At 45.0% G+C, this 26,394-nt stretch overlaps 1 protein-coding gene across 1 annotated transcript in view; it reads left to right on the top strand.

Annotated features, from left to right (window-relative positions):
• fgfr3 (fibroblast growth factor receptor 3) overlaps window positions 1-26,394 on the top strand; it is a 223,313-nt gene that overhangs the window by 53,890 nt on the left and 143,029 nt on the right. The window contains exon 3 of the mRNA XM_041869152.2: window positions 21,681-21,944. Coding sequence (XP_041725086.1) covers window positions 21,681-21,944 — 264 coding nt within the window. The remainder of the gene's footprint in view (window positions 1-21,680; window positions 21,945-26,394) is intronic.

Raw genomic sequence — 26,394 nt, 5'->3', positions numbered from 1 at the left:
GGCTGTGTGCTTAGGGTTGTTGTCCTGTTGGAAGGTGAACCTTCGCCCCAGTCTGAGGTCCTGAGCACTCTGGAGCAGGTTTTCATCAAGGATCTTTCTGTACTAGTCTCCCAGTCCCTGCCGCTGAAAAACATCCCCACAGCATGATGCTACCACCACCATGCTTCACCGTAGGGATGGTGCCAGATTTCCTCCAGACGTGACGCTTGGCATTCAAGCCAAAGAGTTCAATCTTGGTTTCATCAGACCAGAGAATCTTGTTTCTCATGGTCTGAGAGTCTTTAGGTGCCTTTTTACAAACTCCAAGCGGGCTGTCATGTGCCTTTTACTGAGGAGCGGCTTCCGTCTGGCCACTCTACCATAAAGGCCTGATTTGGTGGAGTGCTGCAGAGATGGTTGTCCTTCTGGAAGGTTCTCCCATCTCCACAGAGGAACTCTAGAGCTCTGTCAGAGTGACCATCGGGTTTTTGGTCACCTCCCTGACCAAGACCCTTTTCCCCAGATTGCTCAGTTTGGCCGGGCAGCCAGCTCTAGGAAGAGTCTTGGTGGTTCCAAACTTCTTCCATTTAACAATGATGGAGGCCACTGTGTTCTTGGGGACCTTGAATGCTGCAGAAATGTTTTGTTACCCTTCCCCAGAACTGTGCCTCGACACAATCCTGTCTCAGAGCTCTATGGACAATTCCTTCAACCTTCGGCTTGGTTTTTGCTCTGACATGCACTGTCAACTGTAGGACCTTATATAGACAGGTGTGGGCCTTTCCAAATCATGTCCAATCAACTGAATTTACCACAGGTGGACTCCAATCAAGTTGTAGAAACATCTCAAGGATGATTTAATGGAAACAGGATGCACCTGAGCTCAAATTAGAGTTTCATAGCAAAGGGTCTGAATACCTGTGTAAATAAAGTATTTCTGTTTTTTATTATTAATACATTTGCAAACATTTCTAAAAACAAGTTTTCACTTTGTCATTATGGGGTATTATGTGTAGATTGATGAGGGAAAAAATAATTTAATCAATTTTAGATTAAGGCTGTAACGTAACAAAATGTGGAAAAAGGGAAGGGGTCTGAATACTTTCCGAATGCACTGTATATTAAATGTGGAGATACCCCTCCTATCCACAGCTACATACACACACACACACACACACACACACACACACACACACACAAAGGTAGACCTCACACAAACATGTGCACACATATCAGAAATAAATGTTGTAGTTGAGAGAGTAGAAGTGAAGTTTCTAAAGACATGGAACATATACATGACTCTCTGTCTGTCTGGCTCTCTGTCTGTCTGGCTCTCTGTCTGTCTGGCTCTCTGTCTGTCTGGCTCTCTGTCTGTCTGGCTCTCTGTCTGTCTGGCTCTCTGTCTGTCTGGCTCTCTGTCTGTCTGGCTCTCTGTCTGTCTGTCTGTCTGGCTCTCTGTCTGTCTGGCTCTCTGTCTGTCTGGCTCTCTGTCTGTCTGGCTCTCTGTCTGTCTGGCTCTCTGTCTGTCTGGTTATCTGTCTGTCTGGCTCTCTGTCTGTCTGGCTCTCTGTCTGTCTGGCTCTCTGTCTGTCTGGCTCTCTGTCTGTCTGGTTATCTGGTTGTTGTGTGTCTGACTATTTGAGGCTACCTCATGCTACAGCTGTGTGTAACTTGGTTGTGTAACGTGGTCGTGTAACGTGGTTGTGTAACGTGGTCGTGTAACAAGGTCTTGTAACGTGGTTGTGTAACGTGGTTGTGTAACGTGGTTGTGTAACGAGGTTGTGTAACGAGGTTGTGTAATGTGGTTGTGTAACGTGGTTGTGTAACGTGATTGTGTAACGTGGTTGCGTAATGAGGTTGCGTAACGAGGTTGCGTAACGAGGTCGTGTAACGTGGTCGTGTAATGAGGTCATGTAACGAGGTTGTGTAATGTGGTTGTGTAACGACGTTGTGTAATGTGGTCGTGTAACGTGGTCGTGTAACGTGGTCGTGTAACGTGGTCGTGTAACGAGGTCGTGTAACGTGGTCGTGTTACGTGGTCGTGTAACGAGGTCGTGTAACGTGGTCGTGTAACGTGGTCGTGTAACGAGGTCGTGTAACGTGGTCGTGTAACGTGGTCGTGTAATGAGGTCGTGTAACGAGGTCGTGTAACTTGGCCATGTAACGTGGTCGTGTAACGTGGTCGTGTAACGAGGTTGTGTAACGTGGTTGTGTAACGAGGTCGTGTAACGTGGTTGTGTAACGAGGTTGTGTAACGTGGTTGTGTAACGAGGTTGTGTAACGTGGTTGTGTAACGAGGTTGTGTAACGTGGTTGTGTAACGTGGTCGTGTAACGAGGTCGTGTAATGTGGTTGTGTAACATGGTTGTGTAACGTGGTCGTGTAACGTGGTCGTGTAACCAGGTCGTGTAACCAGGTCGTGTAACGTGGTTGTGTAACGAGGTTGTGTAACGTGGTTGTGTAACGTGGTCGTGTAACGTGGTCGTGTAACGAGGTTGTGTAACGTGGTTGTGTAACGAGGTTGTGTAACGTGGTTGTGTAACGTGGTCGTGTAACGAGGTCGTGTAATGTGGTTATGTAACTTGGTTGTGTAACGTGGTCGTGTAACGAGGTCGTGTAACCAGGTCGTGTAACGTGGTTGTGTAACGAGGTTGTGTAACGTGGTCGTGTAACGTGGTCGTGTAACGAGGTTGTGTAACTTGGCCATGTAACGTGGTTGTGTAACGAGGTCGTGTAACGTGGTTGTGTAACGAGGTTGTGTAACGTGGTTGTGTAACGTGGTCGTGTAACGAGGTCGTGTAATGTGGTTGTGTAACGTCGTTGTGTAACGTGGTCGTGTAACGTGGTTGTGTAACGAGGTTGTGTAACGTGGTTGTGTAACGTGGTCATGTAACGAGTTCGTGTAATGTGGTTGTGTAACGTGGTTGTGTAACGTGGTCGTGTAACGTGGTTGTGTAACGAGGTTGTGTAACGTGGTCGTGTAACGTGGTTGTGTAACTTGGCCATGTAACGTGGTCGTGTAACATGGTTGTGTAACTTGGCAGTGTAATGTGGTTGTGTAACTTGGCAGTGTAATGTGGTTGTGTAACTTGGCAGTGTAATGTGGTTGTGTAACTTGGCAGTGTAATGTGGTTGTGTAACTTGGCAGTGTAATGTGGTTGTGTGTTATTATCGCAGTGATGCAGAAAGGAAGAAATTAATGTCTCCTGTATATATCTGGAAAGCCCTTTACATGGAGATCTGGTTTCAAAGTCAAATATACGTCTGTCTGTCTGTCTGTCTGTCTGTCTGTCTGTCTGTCTGTCTGTCTGTCTGTCTGTCTGTCTGTCTGTCTGTCTGTCTCTCTGACTGGTTGTCTGTCTGTCTGTCTGTCTGTTTGTCTCTGTCTGGTTGTCTGTCTGTCTCTCTGTCTGTTTGTCTGTCTGTCTGTCTGTCTGTCTGTTTGTCTGTCTGGTTGTCTGTCTGTCTGTCTGTCTGGTTGCCTGTCTGTTTGTCTGTCTGGTTGCCTGTCTGGTTGTCTGTCTGTTTGTCTGCTGGTTGTCTGGTTGTCTGTCTGGTTGTCTGTCTGGTTGTCTGTCTGGTTGTCTGTCTGGTTGCCTGTCTGGTTGTCTGTCTGGTTGCCTGTCTGGTTGTCTGTCTGGTTGTCTGTCTGGTTGTCTGTCTGGTTGTCTGTCTGGTTGTCTGTCTGGTTGTCTATCCTGTTGTCTGTATGTCTGTCTATCTGTCTGGTTGTCTGTATGTCTGTATGGCTGTCTGGTTGTCTGCCTGTCTCTCTGTCTGTTTGTCTGTCTGTTTGCCTGGCTGGTTGTCTGTCTGGTTGTATGTCTGTCTGTCTGTCTGGTTGTATGTCTGTCTGGTTGTCTGTCTGTATGTCTCTGGTTGTCTGTCTCCCTCTCTGACTGTTTGCCTTTCTGTTTGTCTGTCTGGCTGGTTGTCTGTATGTCTGGCTGGCTGGTTGTATGTCTGTCTGTTTGTCTGTCTGGCTGTCTGGCTGGTTGTCTGTATGTCTGTCTGGCTGGTTGTCTGTCTGTATGTATGTCTGTCTGGTTGTATGTCTGGTTGTATGTCTGTCTCTCTGACTGGTTGTCTGTCTGTTTGTCTGTCTGGTTGTCTGTCTCTCTGTCTGCCTGGTTGTCTGTCTGTCTGTCTGTCTGTTGTCTGTCTGTCTGTCTGTCTGTCTGGTCTGTCTGTCTGTCTGTCTGTCTGTCTGTCTGTCTGTCTGTCTGTCTGTCTGTCTGTCTGTCTGTCTGTCTGTCTGTCTGGTTGTCTATCTGTCTGTCTATCTGTCTGTCTGTCTGTCTGTCTGTCTGTCTGGTTTTAACATGCTATGTGCCTGTTGCACCATAAAGAGCAGTCTGAACAGTAAGACGTTATGAACAGAGGAGTAAAGCTACAGGGACGTTATATTTGGGGTGAGGATGAGATGTGACTGGCTCATAGTTTATAGTCTGTATTTCTCCATCAAGTTAGCAGCAGGACAGTAGATTCTCTGTTAGGTGTTTACACTCTGACCTGGAGTACCAACAAGATATCACAGTCTCTTGTCATTTCTTCACATCCTTGGATAAACATCTATTTTTCAGCAGTAAACTGAGTTCACCTCCGGATGTCCTCTATTTACAGCTCCGCACGAGCTCCAGACGATTTAGGCTCACAGAGAAAACTCCAGGGTTAAGTTAAGGCATTCATTCAGACTGGGTAAAGTTAATGGTTAAGGTTTGGGATAGGGTTCAAACAAAAACAACTCTAATGTTAGTTCATTCATTCCAATTGGTTAACAGTTCAGGCATTAATTCTGATTGGTTAAGTTAAAGGAAAGATCCACCCATTTTGAATGTTATATCATATTTGTGCATCTCTGAGAGATGTTCTATCGATTCCCGGGGTCATTTCGTGTTTTCATATGTATTTGAGCTATTCGCTGTTCAAGCATCATATGAGCAAAACCCGTCATACCGGCTGTATTTCTGCCTCCTTGAACAGCAATTGACACAACACACACTACACACACAACACACACTACACACACAACACACACTACACACACAACACACACTACACACACAACACACACAACACACACAACACACACTACACACACAACACACACAACACACACTACACACACAACACACACTACACACACAACACACACTACACACACAACACACACTACACACACTACACACACTACACACACAACACACACTACACACACTACACACACTACACACACAACAAACACAACACACACTACACACACTACACACACTACACACACTACACACACAACACACACAACACACACTACACACAACACACACAACACACACAACACACACTACACACACTACACACACTACACACACAACACACACTACACACACTACACACACTACACACACTACACACACTACACACACAACACACACAACACACACTACACACACTACACACACTACACACACAACACACACTACACACACTACACACACTACACACACTACACACACTACACACTACACACACTACACACACAACACACACTACACACACTACACACACTACACACACAACACACACTACACACACTACACACACTACACACACAACACACACAACACACACTACACACACAACACACACAACACACACTACACACACAACACACACTACACACACAACACACACTACACACACAACACACACTACACACACAACACACACTACACACACTACACACACTACACACACAACACACACTACACACACTACACACACTACACACACAAACACACACACTACACACACTACACACACTACACACACTACACACACAAACACACAACACACACTACACACACTACACACACTACACACACTACACACACTACACACACAACACACACTACACACACTACACACACTACACACACTACACACACTACACACACTACACACTACACACACTACACACACTACACACACTACACACACAACACACACAACACACACTACACACACTACACACACTACACACACAACACACACTACACACACTACACACACTACACACTACACACACTACACACACAACACACACAACACACACTACACACACAACACACACTACACACACTACACACACAACACACACTACACACACAACACACACTACACACACTACACACACTACACACACTACACACACTACACACACTACACACAACACACACAACACACACAACACACACTACACACACAACACACACAACACACACAACACACACTACACACACTACACACACTACACACACTACACACACAACACACACTACACACACTACACACACTACACACACTACACACACTACACACACTACACACACAACACACACTACACACACAACACACACTACACACACTACACACACAACACACACAACACACACTACACACACAACACACACTACACACACTACACACACTACACACACTACACACACTACACACACAACACACACTACACACACAACACACACAAGACACACTACACACACTACACACACAACACACACAACACACACAACACACACTACACACACAACACACACTACACACACTACACACACTACACACACAACACACACAACACACACTACACACACAACACACACAAGACACACTACACACACTACACACACTACACACACTACACACACAACACACACAACATACACAACACACACAACACACACTACACACACTACACACACTACACACACAACACACTACACACACTACACACACTACACACACTACACACACAACACACAAAACACACACTACACACTACACACTACACACACTACACACACTACACACACAACAAACACAACACACACTTCACACACTACACACACAACACACACTACACACACTACACACACTACACACACTACACACACTACACACACTACACACACTACACACACTACACACACTACACACACTACACACACAACACACACTACACACACAACACACACAACACTCACAACACACACAACACACACTACACACACAACACACACAACACACACAACACACACAACACACACTACACACACTACACACACAACACACACTACACACACAACACACACAACACACACAACACACACTACACACACTACACACTACACACACAACACACACAACACACACTACACACACTACACACTACACACACTACACACACAACACACTACACACACTACACACACTACACACACTACACACACTACACACACTACACACTACACACACTACACACAACACACACTACACACACTACACACACTACACACACAACACACAACACACTACACACACAACACACACAACACACACTACACACACTACACACACTACACACACTACACACTACACACACTACACACACTACACACACAACACACACTACACACACTACACACACAACACACTACACACACTACACACACAACACACACTACACACACTACACACTACACACACTACACACACTACACACACAACACACACAACACACACTACACACTACACACTACACACAATACACACACTACAAACAAAACCAACACAACACACACTTCACACACTACACACACAACACACACTACACACACTACACACACTACACACACTACACACACAACACACACTACACACACACACTACACACACTACACACACTACACACACTACACACACAACAAACACAACACACACTTCACACACTACACACACAACACACACTACACACACTACACACACTACACACACTACACACACTACACACACAACACACACTACACACACAACACACACTACACACACTACACACACTACACACACTACACACACTACACACACAACACACACTACACACACTACACACACAACACACACAACACACACAACACACACAACACACACAACACACACAACACACACAACACACACTACACACACAACACACACAACACACACTACACACACTACACACACTACACACACAACACACACTACACACACAACACACACAACACACACTACACACACTACACACTATACACACTACACACACAACACACACTACACACACTACACACACTACACACACTACACACTACACACACTACACACACAACACACTACACACACTACACACACTACACACTACACACACTACACACACTACACACACTACACACACTACACACACTACACACACTACACACACTACACACACTACACACACTTCACACTACACACACTACACACAACACACACAACACACACTACACACACTACACACACTACACACACTACACACTACACACACTACACACACAACACACACAACACACACTACACACACTACACACACTACACACAACACACACTACACACACTACACACACTACACACACTACACACTACACACACTACACACACAACACACAACACACACAACACACACTACACACACTACACACACTACACACACTACACACTACACACACTACACACACAACACACACTACACACTACACACACTACACACACAACACACTACACACACTACACACACTACACACACTACACACACTACACACTACACACACAACACACACAACACACACAACACACACTACACACACTACACACACAACACACACAACACACACTACACACACTACACACTACACACACTACACACACAACACACTACACACACTACACACACAACACACACAACACACACTACACACACTACACACACAACACACACTACACACACAACACACACAACACACACTACACACACTACACACTACACACACTACACACACAACACACTACACACACTACACACACTACACACACTACACACACAACACACACTACACACACAACACACACAACACACACAACACACACTACACACACTACACACACTACACACACTACACACACAACACACACAACACACACTACACACACTACACACTACACACACTACACACACAACACACTACACACACTACACACACTACACACACAACACACACTACACACTACACACACTACACACACAACACACTACACACACTACACACACTACACACACAACACACACAACACACACAACACACACTACACACAACACACACAACACACACTACACACACTACACACACAACACACACAACACACACTACACACACTACACACTACACACACTACACACACAACACACTACACACACTACACACACTACACACACAACACACACAACACACACTACACACACTACACACACAACACACACAACACACACTACACACACTACACACTACACACACTACACACACAACACACTACACACACTACACACACTACACACACTACACACACAACACACACTACACACACTACACACACTACACACACAACACACACAACACACACTACACACACTACACACTACACACACTACACACACAACACACTACACACACTACACACACTACACACACAACACACACTACACACACAACACACACAACACACACAACACACTACACACACTACACACACTACACACACAACACACACAAGACACACTACACACACACACAACACACACTACACACACTACACACACTACACACACAACACACACAACACACACAACACACACTACACACTACACACACTACACACACAACACACTACACACACTACACACACTACACACACAACACACACTACACACACTACACACACTACACACACAAGACACACTACACACACTACACACACAACACACACTACACACACTACACACTACACACACTACACACACAACACACACTACACACACTACACACACAACACACACAAGACACACTACACACACTACACACACAACACACACAACACACACTACACACACTACACACACTACACACAACACACACAACACACACTACAACACTACACACACTACACACACTACACACACTACACACACTACACACACTACACACACAACACACACAACACACACTACACACACTACACACACTACACACTACACACACTACACACACTACACACACAACACACACTACACACACTACACACACTACACACACTACACACACAACACACACTACACACACAACACACACTACACACACTACACACACTACACACACTACACACACTACACACACTACACACTACACACACAACACACACAACACACACTACACACACTACACACAACACACACAACACACACTACACACACTACACACACTACACACACTACACACACAACACACACTACACACACTACACACACAACACACACAACACACACTACACACTACACACTACACACTACACACACTACACACACTACACACACACACACACACACTACACACTACACACTACACACTACACACTACACACACTACACACTACACACACACTACACAATACACACACTACACAATACAACTACACACTACACACACAACACACTACACACTACACAACACACACTACACACTACACACTACACACACAACACACACACTACACACACTACACACTACACAATACACACTACACACAATACACTACACACACAACACACACTACACACTACACACACTACACACAATACACACTACACAATACACACTACACACTACACACACTACACACACACAATACACAGTGAGTGACTAAACTGCTTGGAGTAACCCTGGATTGTAAACTGTCATGGTCAAAACATATTGATACAACAGTAGCTAAGATGGGGAGAAGTCTGTCCATAATAAAGCGCTGCTCTGCCTTCTTAACAACACTATCATCAAGGCAGGTCCTACAGGCCCTAGTTTTGTTGCACCTGGACTACTGTTCAGTAGTGTGGTCAGGTGCCACAAAGAGGGACTTGGGAAAATTGCAGTTGGCTCAGAACAGGGCAGCACGGCTGGCCATTGGATGTACACAGAGAGCTAATATTAATAATATGCATGTCAATCTCTCCTGGCTCAAAGTGGAGGAGAGATTGACTTCATCACTACTTGCATTTGTGAGAGGTATTGACATGTTGAAAGCACCACCCATGCATACCCCACAAGACATGCCACCAGAGGTCTCTTCACAGTCCCCAAGTCCAGAACAGACTATGGGAGGAGCACAGTACTACATAGAGCCATGACTACATGGAACTCTATTCCACATCAAGTAACTGATGCAAGTAGAAAAATCTGATTTAAAAAACAGATAAAAATACACCTTATGGAACAGCGGGGACTGCGAAGAGACACAGACACATGCATACAAACACATGATACCATACGCACTATAAACACACGTACACATGGATTCTGTGTTGTAGATATGTGGTAGTAGAGTAGAGGCCTGAGGGAACACACTTAGTATGTTGTGAAATCTATTGTGAATGTATTGTAATGTTTTTAAAATGGTATAACTGCCTTAATTTTGCCGGACCCCAGGAAGAGTAGCTGCTGCCTTGGCAGGAACTAATGGGGATCCATAATAAACCCCAGGAAGAGTAGCTGCTGCCTTGGCAGGAACTAATGGGGATCCATAATAAACCCCAGGAAGAGTAGCTGCTGCCTTGGCAGGAACTAATGGGGATCGATAATAAACCCCAGGAAGAGTAGCTGCTGCCTTGTCAGGAACTAATGGGGATCCTTAATAAACCCCAGGAAGAGTAGCTGCTGCCTTGGCAGGAACTAATGGGGATCCATAATAAACCTCAGGAAGAGTAGCTGCTGCCTTGGCAGGAACTAATGGGGATCCATAATAAACCTCAGGAAGAGTAGCTGCTGCCTTGGCAGGAACTAATGGGGATCCATAATAAACCTCAGGAAGAGTAGCTGCTGCCTTGGCAGGAACTAATGGGGATCCATAATAAACCCCAGGAAGAGTAGCTGCTGCCTTGTCAGGAACTAATGGGGATCCATAATAAACCCCAGGAAGAGTAGCTGCTGCCTTGGCAGGAACTAATGGGGATCCATAATAAACCTCAGGAAGAGTAGCTGCTGCCTTGGCAGGAACTAATGGGGATCCATAATAAACCCCAGGAAGAGTAGCTGCTGCCTTGGCAGGAACTAATGGGGATCCATAATAAACCTCAGGAAGAGTAGCTGCTGCCTTGGCAGGAACTAATGGGGATCCATAATAAACCTCAGGAAAAGTAGCTGGGAGGGAGGGAGGGAGGGATGGAGGGAGGGGGGGAGGGAGGGGGGGAGGGAGGGAGAGAGGGAGGGAAGGATGGTGGGGCTGGTTGGATTCATCATCATCTAGATCAAACTAAACTCATTTATATTCAAATCAGCTGTTTAACTGTCTGAAGCAGAAAGTGATATTCTCATTCTGACAAAACACCAAAGAAAATATGGTTTCTACTCTCTTGTTCAAATCCGCCAGATCTAGTTTTAATGTTTAATAAATACATTACAGTAGGGTGTCTGAGCAGAGAAACACGGTGTGGGTGTGTGTGTGTGTGTGTGTGTGTGTGTGTGTTTTGTGTGTGTGTGTGCGTCTGTGTGTGTGTGTGTGTGTGTGTGTGTGTGTGTGTGTCTGTGTGTGTGTGTGTGTGTCTGTGTGAGTGTGTGTGTGTGTGTGTGTGTGTGTGTGTGTGTGTGTGTGTGTGTGTGTCTGTGTGTGTGTGTGTGTGTGTGTGTCTGTGTGTCTGTGTGTGTGTGTGTGTGTGTGTGTGTGTGTAAACAACACAAACAGCAGTAGTGAGAGAGAACGCCTCCTCCTCTCTGTTTACCAGGATCAAAGCGAAATGTTCCCTGTGATGTCATCATATATTATTATTGTTGTTGTTGTTGTTGTTATTATTATAGTGTTATAATGTTACACTCTGTAAACTCATTAACCAGTCTTTCTGAAGTTCTCTCGCTCTGTTTTAATTATTGACGCTGTAGGAAAGTTGGTGGATTTAAATCATCAACACTAATTCATGATCCCTCTCCATCTACCACATAACTATGGTAACGCATATTCACACTTCCAGGTATTTTAGAGGAAATACATTTTTTATATCAACACAAAGTAGTTCAGCTACTGCCTGGGATGGGAGGGCTGAGTTTATACATCAGTCTGACATATGGAGGGAGGGAGGGAGGGAGGGAGGGAGGGAGGGAGAACATAAAGATACCATAGAGACTATAGAGACCATAGAGAGACCATAGAGACCATAGAGACCATAGAGAGACCATAGAGACTATAGAGACTATAGAGACTATAGAGAGACCATAGAGAGACCATAGAGAGACCATAGAGACTATAGAGACTATAGAGACTATAGAGACCATAGAGAGACCATTGAGACTATAGAGACCATAGAGACTATAGAGAGACCATAGAGACCATAGAGAGACTATAGAGACTATAGAGACCATAGAGAGACCATTGAGACTATAGAGACCATAGAGACTATAGAGAGACCATAGAGACCATAGAGAGACCATAGAGACTATAGAGACCATAGAGACCATAGAGAAACTATAGAGAGACCATTGAGACTATAGAGACCATAGAGAGACCATAGAGACCATAGAGACTATAGAGAGACCATAGAGACTATAGAGACCATAGAGAGACCATAGAGAGACCATAGAGACTATAGAGACCATAGAGACCATAGAGACCATAGAGACCATAGAGAGACCATAGAGACTATAGAGACCATAGAGAGACCATAGAGACCATAGAGACTATAGAGAGACCATAGAGACTATAGAGACCATAGAGAGACCATAGAGACCATAGAGACTATAGAGAGACCATAGAGACTATAGAGACCATAGAGAGACCATAGAGAGACCATAGAGACTATAGAGACCATAGAGACCATAGAGACCATAGAGACCATAGAGAGACCATAGAGACTATAGAGACCATAGAGAGACCATAGAGACCATAGAGACTATAGAGAGACCATAGAGACTATAGAGACCATAGAGAGACCATAGAGACCATAGAGACTATAGGAGGACCATAGAGACTATAGAGACCATAGAGAGACCATAGAGACCATAGAGACTATAGAGAGACCATAGAGACTATAGAGACCATAGAGAGACCATAGAGACCATAGAGACCATAGAGAGACCATAGAGACTATAGAGACCATAGAGACCATAGAGACCATAGAGACCATAGAGAGACCATAGAGACTATAGAGACCATAGAGAGACCATAGAGACCATAGAGACCATAGAGAGACCCATAGAGACCATAGAGACCATAGAGAGACCATAGAGACTATAGAGACCATAGAGAGACCATAGAGACTATAGAGACCATAGAGAGACCATAGAGACCATAGAGACCATAGAGAGACCATAGAGACTATAGAGACCATAGAGAGACCATAGAGACCATGAGACCATAGAGAGACCATAGAGACTATAGAGACCATAGAGAGACCATAGAGACCATAGAGACCATAGAGAGACCATAGAGACTATAGAGACCATAGAGACCATAGAGACCATAGAGACCATAGAGAGACCATAGAGACTATAGAGACCATGAGAGACCATAGAGACCATAGAGACCATAGAGAGACCATAGAGACCATAGAGACCATAGAGAGACCATAGAGACTATAGAGACCATAGAGAGACCATAGAGACCATGGAGACCATAGAGAGACCATAGAGACCATAGAGGACCATAGAGAGACCATAGAGACTATAGAGACCATAGAGACCATAGAGACTATAGAGACCATAGAGAGACCATAGAGACCATAGAGACCATAGAGAGACCATAGAGACTATAGAGACCATAGAGACCATAGAGACTATAGAGACCATAGAGAGACCATAGAGACCATAGAGACCATAGAGAGACCATAGAGACCATAGAGACCATAGAGAGACCATAGAGACTATAGAGACCATAGAGAGACCATAGAGACCATAGAGACCATAGAGAGACCATAGAGACTATAGAGACCATAGAGAGACCATAGAGACCATAGAGACCATAGAGAGACCATAGAGACTATAGAGACCATAGAGAGACCATAGAGACCATAGAGACCATAGAGAGACCATAGAGACCATAGAGACCATAGAGAGACCATAGAGACTATAGAGACCATAGAGAGACCATAGAGACTATAGAGACCATAGAGAGACCATAGAGACCATAGAGACCATAGAGAGACCATAGAGACTATAGAGACCATAGAGAGACCATAGAGACCATAGAGACCATAGAGAGACCATAGAGACTATAGAGACTATAGAGACTATAGAGACCATAGAGAGACCATTGAGACTATAGAGACCATAGAGACTATAGAGACTATAGAGACTATAGAGAGACCATAGAGAGACCATAGAGAGACCATAGAGACTATAGAGACTATAGAGACTATAGAGACCATAGAGAGACCATTGAGACTATAGAGACCATAGAGACTATAGAGACTATAGAGACCATAGAGAGACCATTGAGACTATAGAGACCATAGAGACTATAGAGAGACCATAGAGAGACCATTGAGACTATAGAGACCATAGAGACCATAGAGAAACTATAGAGAGACCATTGAGACCATTGAGACTATAGAGACTCTCTCTCTGTCTCTCTAACCCTAACCCTGTCTGTCTCTCTCTGTCTCTCTAACCCTAACCCTGTCTCTCTCTGTCTCTCTAACCCTAACCCTGTCTCTCTCTCTGTCTCTCTAACCCTAACCCTGTCTCTCTCTGTCTCTCTAACCCTAACCCTGTCTCTCTCTCTGTCTCTCTAACCCTAACCCTGTCTGTCTCTCTCTGTCTCTCTAACCCTAACCCTGTCTCTCTGTCTCTCTAACCCTAACCCTGTCTGTCTCTCTGTCTCTCTAACCCTAACCCTGTCTCTCTCTCGTCTCTCTAACCCTAACCCTGTCTCTCTCTCTGTCTCTCTAACCCTAACCCTGTCTGTCTCTCTCTGTCTCTCTAACCCTAACCCTGTCTGTCTCTCTCTCTGTCTCTCTAACCCTAACCCTGTCTCTGTCTCTCTCTCTGTCTCTCTAACCCTAACCCTGTCTCTCTCTCTGTCTCTCTAACCCTAACCCTGTCTCTCTCTCTGTCTCTCTAACCCTAACCCTGTCTGTCTCTCTCTGTCTCTCTAACCCTAACCCTGTCTGTCTCTCTCTGTCTCTCTAACCCTAACCCTGTCTGTCTCTCTCTGTCTCTCTAACCCTAACCCTGTCTGTCTCTCTCTGTCTCTCTCCTGTCTCTCTAACCCTAACCCTGTCTGTCTCTCTCTGTCTCTCTAACCCTAACCCTGTCTCTCTCTCTCTGTCTCTCTAACCCTAACCCTGTCTGTCTCTCTGTCTCTCTAACCCTAACCCTGTCTCTCTCTCTGTCTCTCTAACCCTAACCCTGTCTGTCTCTCTCTGTCTCTCTAACCCTAACCCTGTCTGTCTCTCTCTGTCTCTCTCTGTCTCTCTAACCCTAACCCTGTCTGTCTCTCTCTCTGTCTCTCTAACCCTAACCCTGTCTGTCTCTCTCTGTCTCTCTAACCCTAACCCTGTCTGTCTCTCTCTCTGTCTCTCTAACCCCTAACCCTGTCTTCTCTCTGTCTCTCTAACCCCTAACCCTGTCTGTCTCTCTTGTCTCTCTAACCCTAACCCTGCTCTCTCTGTCTCTCTCTCTGTCTCTCTAACCCTAACCCTGTCTGTCTCTCTCTGTCTCTCTAACCCTAACCCTGTCTCTCTCTCTGTCTCTCTGTCTCTCTCTGTCTCTCTCTGTCTCTCTAACCCTAACCCTGTCTCTCTCTGTCTCTCTAACCCTGTCTGTCTCTCTGTCTCTCTAACCCTAACCCTGTCTGTCTCTCTCTCTGTCTCTCTAACCCTAACCCTGTCTCTCTCTCTGTCTCTCTAACCCTAACCCTGTCTCTCTCTCTCTGTCTCTCTAACCCTAACCCTGTCTCTCTCTCTGTCTCTCTAACCCTAACCCTGTCTGTCTCTCTCTGTCTCTCTAACCCTAACCCTGTCTGTCTCTCTCTGTCTCTCTAACCCTAACCCTGTCTCTCTCTCTGTCTCTCTAACCCTAACCCTGTCTCTCTCTCTGTCTCTCTAACCCTAACCCTGTCTCTCTCTCTCTGTCTCTCTAACCCTAACCCTGTCTCTCTCTGTCTCTCTAACCCTAACCCTGTCTGTCTCTCTCTGTCTCTCTAACCCTAACCCTGTCTCTCTCTCTGTCTCTCTAACCCTAACCCTGTCTGTCTCTCTCTGTCTCTCTAACCCTAACCCTGTCTGTCTCTCTCTGTCTCTCTAACCCTAACCCTGTCTGTCTCTCTCTCTGTCTCTCTAACCCTAACCCTGTCTCTCTCTCTGTCTCTCTAACCCTAACCCTGTCTGTCTCTCTCTGTCTCTCTAACCCTAACCCTGTCTCTCTCTCTGTCTCTCTCTGTCTCTCTAACCCTAACCCTGTCTCTCTCTGTCTCTCTAACCCTAACCCTGTCTGTCTCTCTCTCTGTCTCTCTAACCCTAACCCTGTCTCCTCTCTCTCTGTCTCTCTAACCCTAACCCTGTCTCTCTCTCTGTCTCTCTAACCCTAACCCTGTCTCTCTCTCTCTGTCTCTCTAACCCTAACCCTGTCTCTGTCTCTCTCTGTCTCTCTAACCCTAACCCTGTCTGTCTCTCTCTCTCTCTCTAACCCCTAACCCTGTCTCTCTCTCTGTCTCTCTCTAACCCTAACCCTGGTCTCTCTCTCTGTCTCTCTAACCCCTAACCCTGTCTGTCTCTCTCTGTCTCTCTAACCCTAACCCTGTCTCTCTCTCTGTCTCTCTCTGTCTCTCTAACCCTAACCCTGTCTGTCTCTCTGTCTCTCTAACCCTAACCCTGTCTGTCTCTCTCTGTCTCTCTAACCCTAACCCTGTCTGTCTCTCTCTGTCTCTCTCTGTCTCTCTAACCCTAACCCTGTCTCTCTCTCTGTCTCTCTCTGTCTCTCTAACCCTAACCCTGTCTGTCTCTCTCTGTCTCTCTAACCCTAACCCTGTCTGTCTCTCTCTGTCTCTCTAACCCTAACCCTGTCTCTCTCTCTGTCTCTCTAACCCTAACCCTGTCTGTCTCTCTCTGTCTCTCTAACCCTAACCCTGTCTCTCTCTGTCTCTCTCTGTCTCTCTAACCCTAACCCTGTCTCTCTCTGTCTCTCTAACCCTAACCCTGTCTGTCTCTCTCTCTGTCTCTCTAACCCTAACCCTGTCTCTCTCTCTCTGTCTCTCTAACCCTAACCCTGTCTCGTCTCTCTCTGTCTCTCTAACCCTAACCCTGTCTCTCTCTCTCTCTGTCTCTCTAACCCTAACCCTGTCTCTCTCTCTCTCTGTCTCTCTAACCCTAACCCTGTCTGTCTCTCTGTCTCTCTAACCCTAACCCTGTCTCTCTCTGTCTCTCTAACCCTAACCCTGTCTCTCTCTCTCTCTGTCTCTCTAACCCTAACCCTGTCTCTCTGTCTCTCTAACCCTAACCCTGTCTCTCTCTCTGTTCTCTACTCTCTCTCTCTCTGTCTCTCTAACCCTAACCCTGTCTGTCTCTCTGTCTCTCTAACCCTAACCCTGTCTGTCTCTCTCTGTCTCTCTAACCCTAACCCTGTCTGTCTCTCTCTCTGTCTCTCTAACCCTAACCCTGTCTGTCTCTCTCTGTCTCTCTCTGTCTCTCTCTCTGTCTCTCTAACCCTAACCCTGTCTGTCTCTCTCTGTCTCTCTAACCCTAACCCTGTCTCTCTCTCTCTCTGTCTCTCTAACCCTAACCCTGTCTGTCTCTCTCTGTCTCTCTAACCCTAACCCTGTCTGTCTCTCTCTCTGTCTCTCTAACCCTAACCCTGTCTGTCTCTCTCTGTCTCTCTAACCCTAACCCTGTCTCTCTCTCTGTCTCTCTCTGTCTCTCTAACCCTAACCCTGTCTCTCTCTCTGTCTCTCTAACCCTAACCCTGTCTCTCTCTCTGTCTCTCTAACCCTAACCCTGTCTGTCTCTCTCTCTCTGTCTCTCTAACCCTAACCCTGTCTCTCTCTCTGTCTCTCTAACCCTAACCCTGTCTCTCTCTCTGTCTCTCTAACCCTAACCCTGTCTGTCTCTCTCTCTGTCTCTCTAACCCTAACCCTGTCTGTCTCTCTCTCTGTCTCTCTAACCCTAACCCTGTCTCTCTCTCTGTCTCTCTAACCCTAACCCTGTCTCTCTCTGTCTCTCTAACCCTAACCCTGTCTGTCTCTCTGTCTCTCTAACCCTAACCCTGTCTGTCTCTCTCTCTGTCTCTCTAACCCTAACCCTGTCTCTCTGTCTCTCTAACCCCTAACCCTGTCTCTCTCTCTGTCTCTCTCAACCCTAACCCTGTCTCTGTCTCTCTGTCTCTCTCTGTCTCTCTAACCCTAACCCTGTCTGTCTCTCTCTGTCTCTCTAACCCTAACCCTGTCTGCCTCTCTCTCTGTCTCTCTAACCCTAACCCTGTCTGTCTCTCTCTGTCTCTCTCTGTCTCTCTCTCTGTCTCTCTAACCCTAACCCTGTCTGTCTCTCTCTGTCTCTCTAACCCTAACCCTGTCTGTCTCTCTCTGTCTCTCTAACCCTAACCCTGTCTGTCTCTCTGTCTCTCTAACCCCTAACCCTGTCTCTGTCTCTCTGTCTCTCTAACCCTAACCCTGTCTCTCTCTCGTCTCTCTAACCCTAACCCTGTCTGCTCTCTCTGTCTCTCTAACCCCTAACCCTGTCTGTCTCTCTGTCTCTCTAACCCTAACCCTGTCTGTCTCTCTCTTGTCTCTCTAACCCTAACCCTGTCTGCTCTCTCTCTGTCTCTCTAACCCTAACCCTGTCTTCTCTCTCTGTCTCTCTAACCCTAACCCTGTCTCTCTCTGTCTCTCTCTGTCTCTCTAACCCTAACCCTGTCTGTCTCTCTCTGTCTCTCTAACCCTAACCCTGTCTGTCTCTCTCTGTCTCTCTAACCCTAACCCTGTCTGTCTCTCTCTGTCTCTCTAACCCTAACCCTGTCTGTCTCTCTCTCTGTCTCTCTAACCCTAACCCTGTCTGTCTCTCTGTCTCTCTAACCCTAACCCTGTCTCTCTCTCTGTCTCTCTCTGTCTCTCTAACCCTAACCCTGTCTCTCTCTCTGTCTCTCTAACCCTAACCCTGTCTCTCTCTCTGTCTCTCTAACCCTAACCCTGTCTGTCTCTCTCTCTGTCTCTCTAACCCTAACCCTGTCTCTCTCTGTCTCTCTAACCCTAACCCCTGTCTCTCTCTCTGTCTCTCTAACCCTAACCCTGTCTGTCTCTCTCTCTGTCTCTCTAACCCTAACCCTGTCTCTCTCTGTCTCTCTAACCCTAACCCTGTCTCTCTCTCTGTCTCTCTAACCCTAACCCTGTCTGTCTCTCTCTCTGTCTCTCTCTGTCTCTCTAACCCTAACCCTGTCTCTCTCTCTGTCTCTCTAACCCTAACCCTGTCTCTCTCTGTCTCTCTAACCCTAACCCTGTCTCTCTCTCTGTCTCTCTCTGTCTCTCTAACCCTAACCCTGTCTCTCTCTCTGTCTCTCTCTGTCTCTCTAACCCTAACCCTGTCTCTCTCTCTGTCTCTCTCTGTCTCTCTAACCCTAACCCTGTCTGTCTCTCTCTCTGTCTCTCTAACCCTAACCCTGTCTCTCTCTGTCTCTCTAACCCTAACCCTGTCTCTCTCTCTGTCTCTCTCTGTCTCTCTAACCCTAACCCTGTCTCTCTCTCTGTCTCTCTCTGTCTCTCTAACCCTCTCTGTCTCTCTCTGTCTCTCTAACCCTAACCCTGTCTGTCTCTCTCTGTCTCTCTAACCCTAACCCTGTCTCTCTCTCTGTCTCTCTCTGTCTCTCTAACCCTCTCTGTCTCTGTCTCTGTCTCTCTAACCCTAACCCTGTCTGTCTCTCTCTGTCTCTCTAACCCTAACCCTGTCTGTCTCTCTCTGTCTCTCTCTGTCTCTCTAACCCTAACCCTGTCTCTCTCTCTGTCTCTCTAACCCTAACCCTGTCTCTCTCTGTCTCTCTAACCCTAACCCTGTCTGTCTCTCTCTGTCTCTCTAACCCTAACCCTGTCTGTCTCTCTCTGTCTCTCTAACCCTAACCCTGTCTCTCTCTGTCTCTCTAACCCTAACCCTGTCTCTCTCTCTGTCTCTCTAACCCTAAACCTGTCTGTCTCTCTCTGTCTCTCTAACCCTAACCCTGTCTCTCTCTGTCTCTCTAACCCTAACCCTGTCTCTCTCTCTGTCTCTCTAACCCTAACCCTGTCTCTCTCTGTCTCTCTAACCCTAACCCTGTCTCTCTCTGTCTCTCTAACCCTAACCCTGTCTCTCTCTCTGTCTCTCTAACCCTAACCCTGTCTCTCTCTCTGTCTCTCTAACCCTAACCCTGTCTCTCTCTCTGTCTCTCTAACCCTAACCCTGTCTCTCTCTGTCTCTCTAACCCTAACCCTGTCTCTCTCTCTGTCTCTCTAACCCTAACCCTGTCTCTCTCTCTGTCTCTCTAACCCTAACCCTGTCTCTCTCTCTGTCTCTCTAACCCTAACCCTGTCTCTCTCTCTGTCTCTCTAACCCTAACCCTGTCTCTGTCTCTGTCCCTTAAGACTCTTTGTCCAGTGAGGGTGTGTTCCTGGAGGACTATGTGGTTTCTACTGGGGACACCCTGGATCTGTCCTGTAACCCCGACGGCCCCACCCAACCTGTCCTCTGGTTGAAGGATGGCAGCGGCATGTTGACTAGCAACCGGACCCGACTGGGCCAGAGGGTTCTACGCATCATCAACGTGTCTTACGAGGACTCCGGCGTGTACTCCTGCCGCGTCACCCACGACAACAGACTGCTCAGCAACTACAAAGTCAGAGTAACAGGTGACATCATCATACATCTGACCTCTCTCTCGCTATCCATCTGGTTTTATATTTACCTCTCTGTTTGGCTATCATTTCCCTCCTCTCTCTCGCTCAATTCAATTCAATTTCAATGTAAGGGCTTTATTGGCATGGGAAACATATGTCTGCGTTGCCAAAGCAAGTGAAGTAGATAGTAAACAAAAGTGAAATAAACAATAAATATTAACAGTAAACATTACACTCAGAAGTTCCAAAAGAATAAAGACATTTCAAATGTCATATTATGTCTATATACAGTGTTGTAACAATGTGCAAATAGGAACTTGTCTGTCGGCCCTGCATTAAAGAACATAATTGGTTAAAGAAAATTGTGATAAATAAAAAAGTTTACCAGTTTAATATAAGGACCAAAAGATTGACAGCCGTCCCATATAGATTGCAAAATAGTTGGGAAGAGATCTTTGACGTACCGATTCCATGGCATAGTGTTTATGAACTGATACGCAAAACGACGCCGGATTCAAAACTTATAATTTTTCAATTTAAATTATTATATAAAATTCTTGCTACCAATATAATGTTATTTGTATGGGGGATACAATCTTCCCAGCTCTGCAGATTTGGCTGTGAAGAGACAGAATCATTAGATGTCAGAAGGTGATGTGTACGCGGCGAGTGAAGTCAGACGCAGGACACAGAGATTCAGGTAGACTACTTTACTAAATGTAAAGTGCAAAACAAACGCCTCCACAACTGGAGGGAAAAACACCAGATACGTAATATGGAAAAATAGCAAGGCCGAACATCGACTTAGACATACAACAATAACACACAAATAGCAAACGTGAGACAAGGGAAATTATAGGCTAAACAATCAAACATAATAGACAACAGGTGTACTACTCCAGACAAAACAAGACAAACACCGAAACATCGATCGGCGGTAGCTAGTACTCCGGGGACGACGAACGCCGAAGCCTGCCCGAGCAAGGAGGAGGAGCAGCCTCGGCAGAATCCGTTACATTAGATTATTTGTTTTGGTACTGTCCATTTGTAGCTTGTTTCTGGACACAGGTGCAGGAATGGCTAAAGGATTGCAATATTTACCTGGAGCTAACCCTGCAGATAGCACAACTGGGTGATCTGAAAAGTCATAGTCAATCGATCAATAATATAATAATACTTTTAGCAAAGATGTTTATTTTCAATTCACAAACTGTAGAAACTATGAGAATAGAAAGGTTCAGAACTTTTGTAAAACATCACAGTACAGTTGAAAAATATATATGTATATATATATGTGAGAAAAATAGAATATTAAAGCTGATCTACCCCCTAAGAAAAACAAAAAGAATAGTTAAAGTACAAATGGGAAAATAAATAAACATAAATATGGGTTGTATTTACGATGGTGTTTGTTCTTCACTGGTTGCCCTTTTCTTGTGGCAACAGGTCACAAATCTTGCTGCTGTGATGGCACACTGTGGTATTTCACCCAGTATATATGGGAGTTGATCAAAATTGGATTTGTTTTCAAATTCTTTGTGCATCTGTGTAATCTGAGGGAAATATGTGTCTCTAATAGCATCATACATTTGGCAGGAGGTTAGGAAGTGCAGCTCAGTTTCCACCTCATTTTGTGGGCAGTGTGCACATAGCCTGTCTTCTCTTGGGAGCAAGGTCTGCCTACGACGGCCTTTCTCAATAGCAAGGCTATGCTCACTGAGTCTGTACATAGTCAAAGCTTTCCTTAAGTTTGGATCAGTCACAGTGGTCAGGTATTCTGCCACTGTGTACTCTCTGTTTAGGGCCAAATAGCATTCTAGTTTGCTCAGTTTTTTTGTTAATTCTTTCCAATGTGTCAAGTAATTATCTTTTTGTTTTCTCATGATTTGGTTAGGTCTAATTGTGTTGCTGTCCTGGGGCTCTGTGGGGTCTGTTTGTGTTTGTGAACAGAGCCCCAGGACCAGCTTGCTTAGGGGACTCTTCTCCAAGTTCGTCTCTCTGTAGGTGATGGCTTTGTTATGGAAGGTTTGGGAATCGCTTCCTTTTATGTGGTTGTAGAATTTAATGGCTCTTTTCTGGATTTGGATAATTAGCGGGTATCGGCCTAATTCTGCTCTGCATGCATTATTTTGTGTTTTTCATTGTACACTGAGGATATTTTTTGCAGAATTCTGTATGCAGTGTCTCAATTTGGTGTTTGTCCCATTTTGTGAATTCTTGGTTGGTGAGAGGACCCCAGACCTCACAGCCATAAAGGGCAATGGGTTCTATAATTGATTACAGTATTTTTAGCCAGATCCTAATTGGTATGTCAAATTTTATGTTCCTTTTGATGGCATAGAAGGCCCTTCTTGCCTTGTCTATCAGATCGTTCACAGCTTTGTGGAAGTTACCTGTGGCGCTGATGTTTAGGCCGAGGTATGTATAGTTTTTTGTGTGCTGTAGGCAATGGTGTCTAGATGGAATTTGTATTTGTGGTCCTGGCAACTGGACCTTTTTTGGAACACCATTATTTTGTCTTCCTGAGATTTACTGTCAGGGCCCTGGTCTGACAGAATCTTTGCAGAAGATCTAGGTGCTGCTATAGGTCCTCTTTGGTTGGTGACAGAAGCACCAGATCATCAGGAAACAGTAGACATTTGACTTCAGATTCTAGTAGGTTGAGGCCGGGTGCTGCAGACTGTTCTAGTGCCCTTGCCAATTCGTTGCTGTATATGTTGAAGAGGGTGGGGCTTAAACTGCATCCCTGTCTCACCCCACGGCCCTGTGGAAAGAAATGTGTGTTTTTTGCCAATTTTAACCGCACACTTGTTGTTTGTGTACATGGATTTTATAATGTTGTAAGTTTTTCCCCCAACCTAACTTTCCTTCAATTTGTATAGCAGACCCTCATGGCAAATTGAGTCAAAAGCTTTTTGAAATCAACAAAGCATGAGAAGACTTTGCCTTTGTTTTGGTTTGTTTGTTTGTCAATTAGGGTGTGCAGGGTGAATACGTGGTCTGTCGTACGGTAATTTGGTAAAAAGCCAATTTGACATTTGCTCAGTACATTGTTTTCACTGAGGAAATGAACTAGTCTGCTGTCAATGATAATGCAGAGGATTTTCCCAAGGTTGCTGTTGATGCATATCCCACTGTAGTTATTGGGGTCAAATTTGTCTACACTTTTGTGGATTGGGGTGATCAGTCCTTGGTTCCAAATATTGGGGAAGATGCCAGAGCTAAGGATGATGTTAAAGAGTTTAAGTATAGCTAATTGAAATTTGTGGTCTGTATATTTTACCATTTCATTGAGGATACCATCAACACCACAGGCCTTTTTGGGTTGGAGGGTTTGTATTTTGTCCTGTAGTTCATTCAATGTAATTGGAGAATCCAGTGGGTTCTGGTAGTCTTTAATAGTTTATTCTAAGATTTGCATTTGATCATGTATATTTTTTTGCTGTTTGTTCTCTGTTATAGGGATAAAAAGATTGGAGAAGTGGTTTACCCATACATCTCCGTTTTGGATAGATAGCTCTTCGTGTTGTTGTTTGTTTAGTGTGTTCCAATTTTCCCAGAAGTGGTTAGAGTCTATGGATTCTTCAATTACATTGAGCTGATTTCTGACATGCTGTTCCTTCTTTTTCCGTAGTGTATTTCTGTATTGTTTTAGTGATTTACCATAGTGAAGGCGTAGGCTCAGGTTTTCTGGGTCTCTATGTTTTTGGTTGGATAGGTTTCTCAATTTCTTTCTTAGGTTTTTGCATTCTTCATCAAACCATTTATCACTGTTGTTACTTTTCTTTGGTTTTCTGTTAGATATTTTTTAGATTTGATAGGGAAGCTGAGAGGTCAAATATACTGTTTATGTTTTCTACTGCCAAGTTTATACCTTCACTATTACAGTGGAATGTTTTGTCCAGGAAGTTGTCTAGAATGGATTGAATTTGTTGTTGCCTAATTGTTTTTTGGTAGGTTTCAACACTACTTTCCTTCCATCTATAGCATTTCTTAATATTATTCTGTTCCTTTGGCTTTGATGCCTCATGATTGAGTATTGCTCTGTTCAAGTACTCTCTCTCTCTCTCTCTCTCTCTCTGTTTGGCTGTCATTTTCCCTCCACTCTCTATCCCTCTGTTTCTCTCCGTATCTCTCTCTCTCTCTCTCTCTCTCTCTCTCTCTCTCTCTCTCTCTCTCTCTCTCTCTCTCTCTCTCTCTCTCTCTCTCTCTCTCTCTCTCTCTCTCTCTCTCTCTCTCTCTCTCTCTCTCTCTCTCTCTCTCTCTCTCTCTTTCTCTCCGTATCTCTCTAAAGGGGTAATGTTTTAATCAACTAATTATGTAATGACCAACCATGATGAATGATATTAGTCCCTGTCAGGAGGTTTGGCAGTCACCACGACTTCAACTGTGTCTGCATGATAGATCGTACAGTATAACCAATCAACAAAATACTGATATCTACAACTTTCAGTCAATAGAT

Source organism: Coregonus clupeaformis, unplaced genomic scaffold (genome assembly GCF_020615455.1).
Source record: "Coregonus clupeaformis isolate EN_2021a unplaced genomic scaffold, ASM2061545v1 scaf0060, whole genome shotgun sequence".
Taxonomy (NCBI): domain Eukaryota; kingdom Metazoa; phylum Chordata; class Actinopteri; order Salmoniformes; family Salmonidae; genus Coregonus; species Coregonus clupeaformis.
The sequence above is the reverse complement of the archived record's forward strand: the minus strand, read 5'-3'. Positions and strand labels throughout refer to the sequence as shown.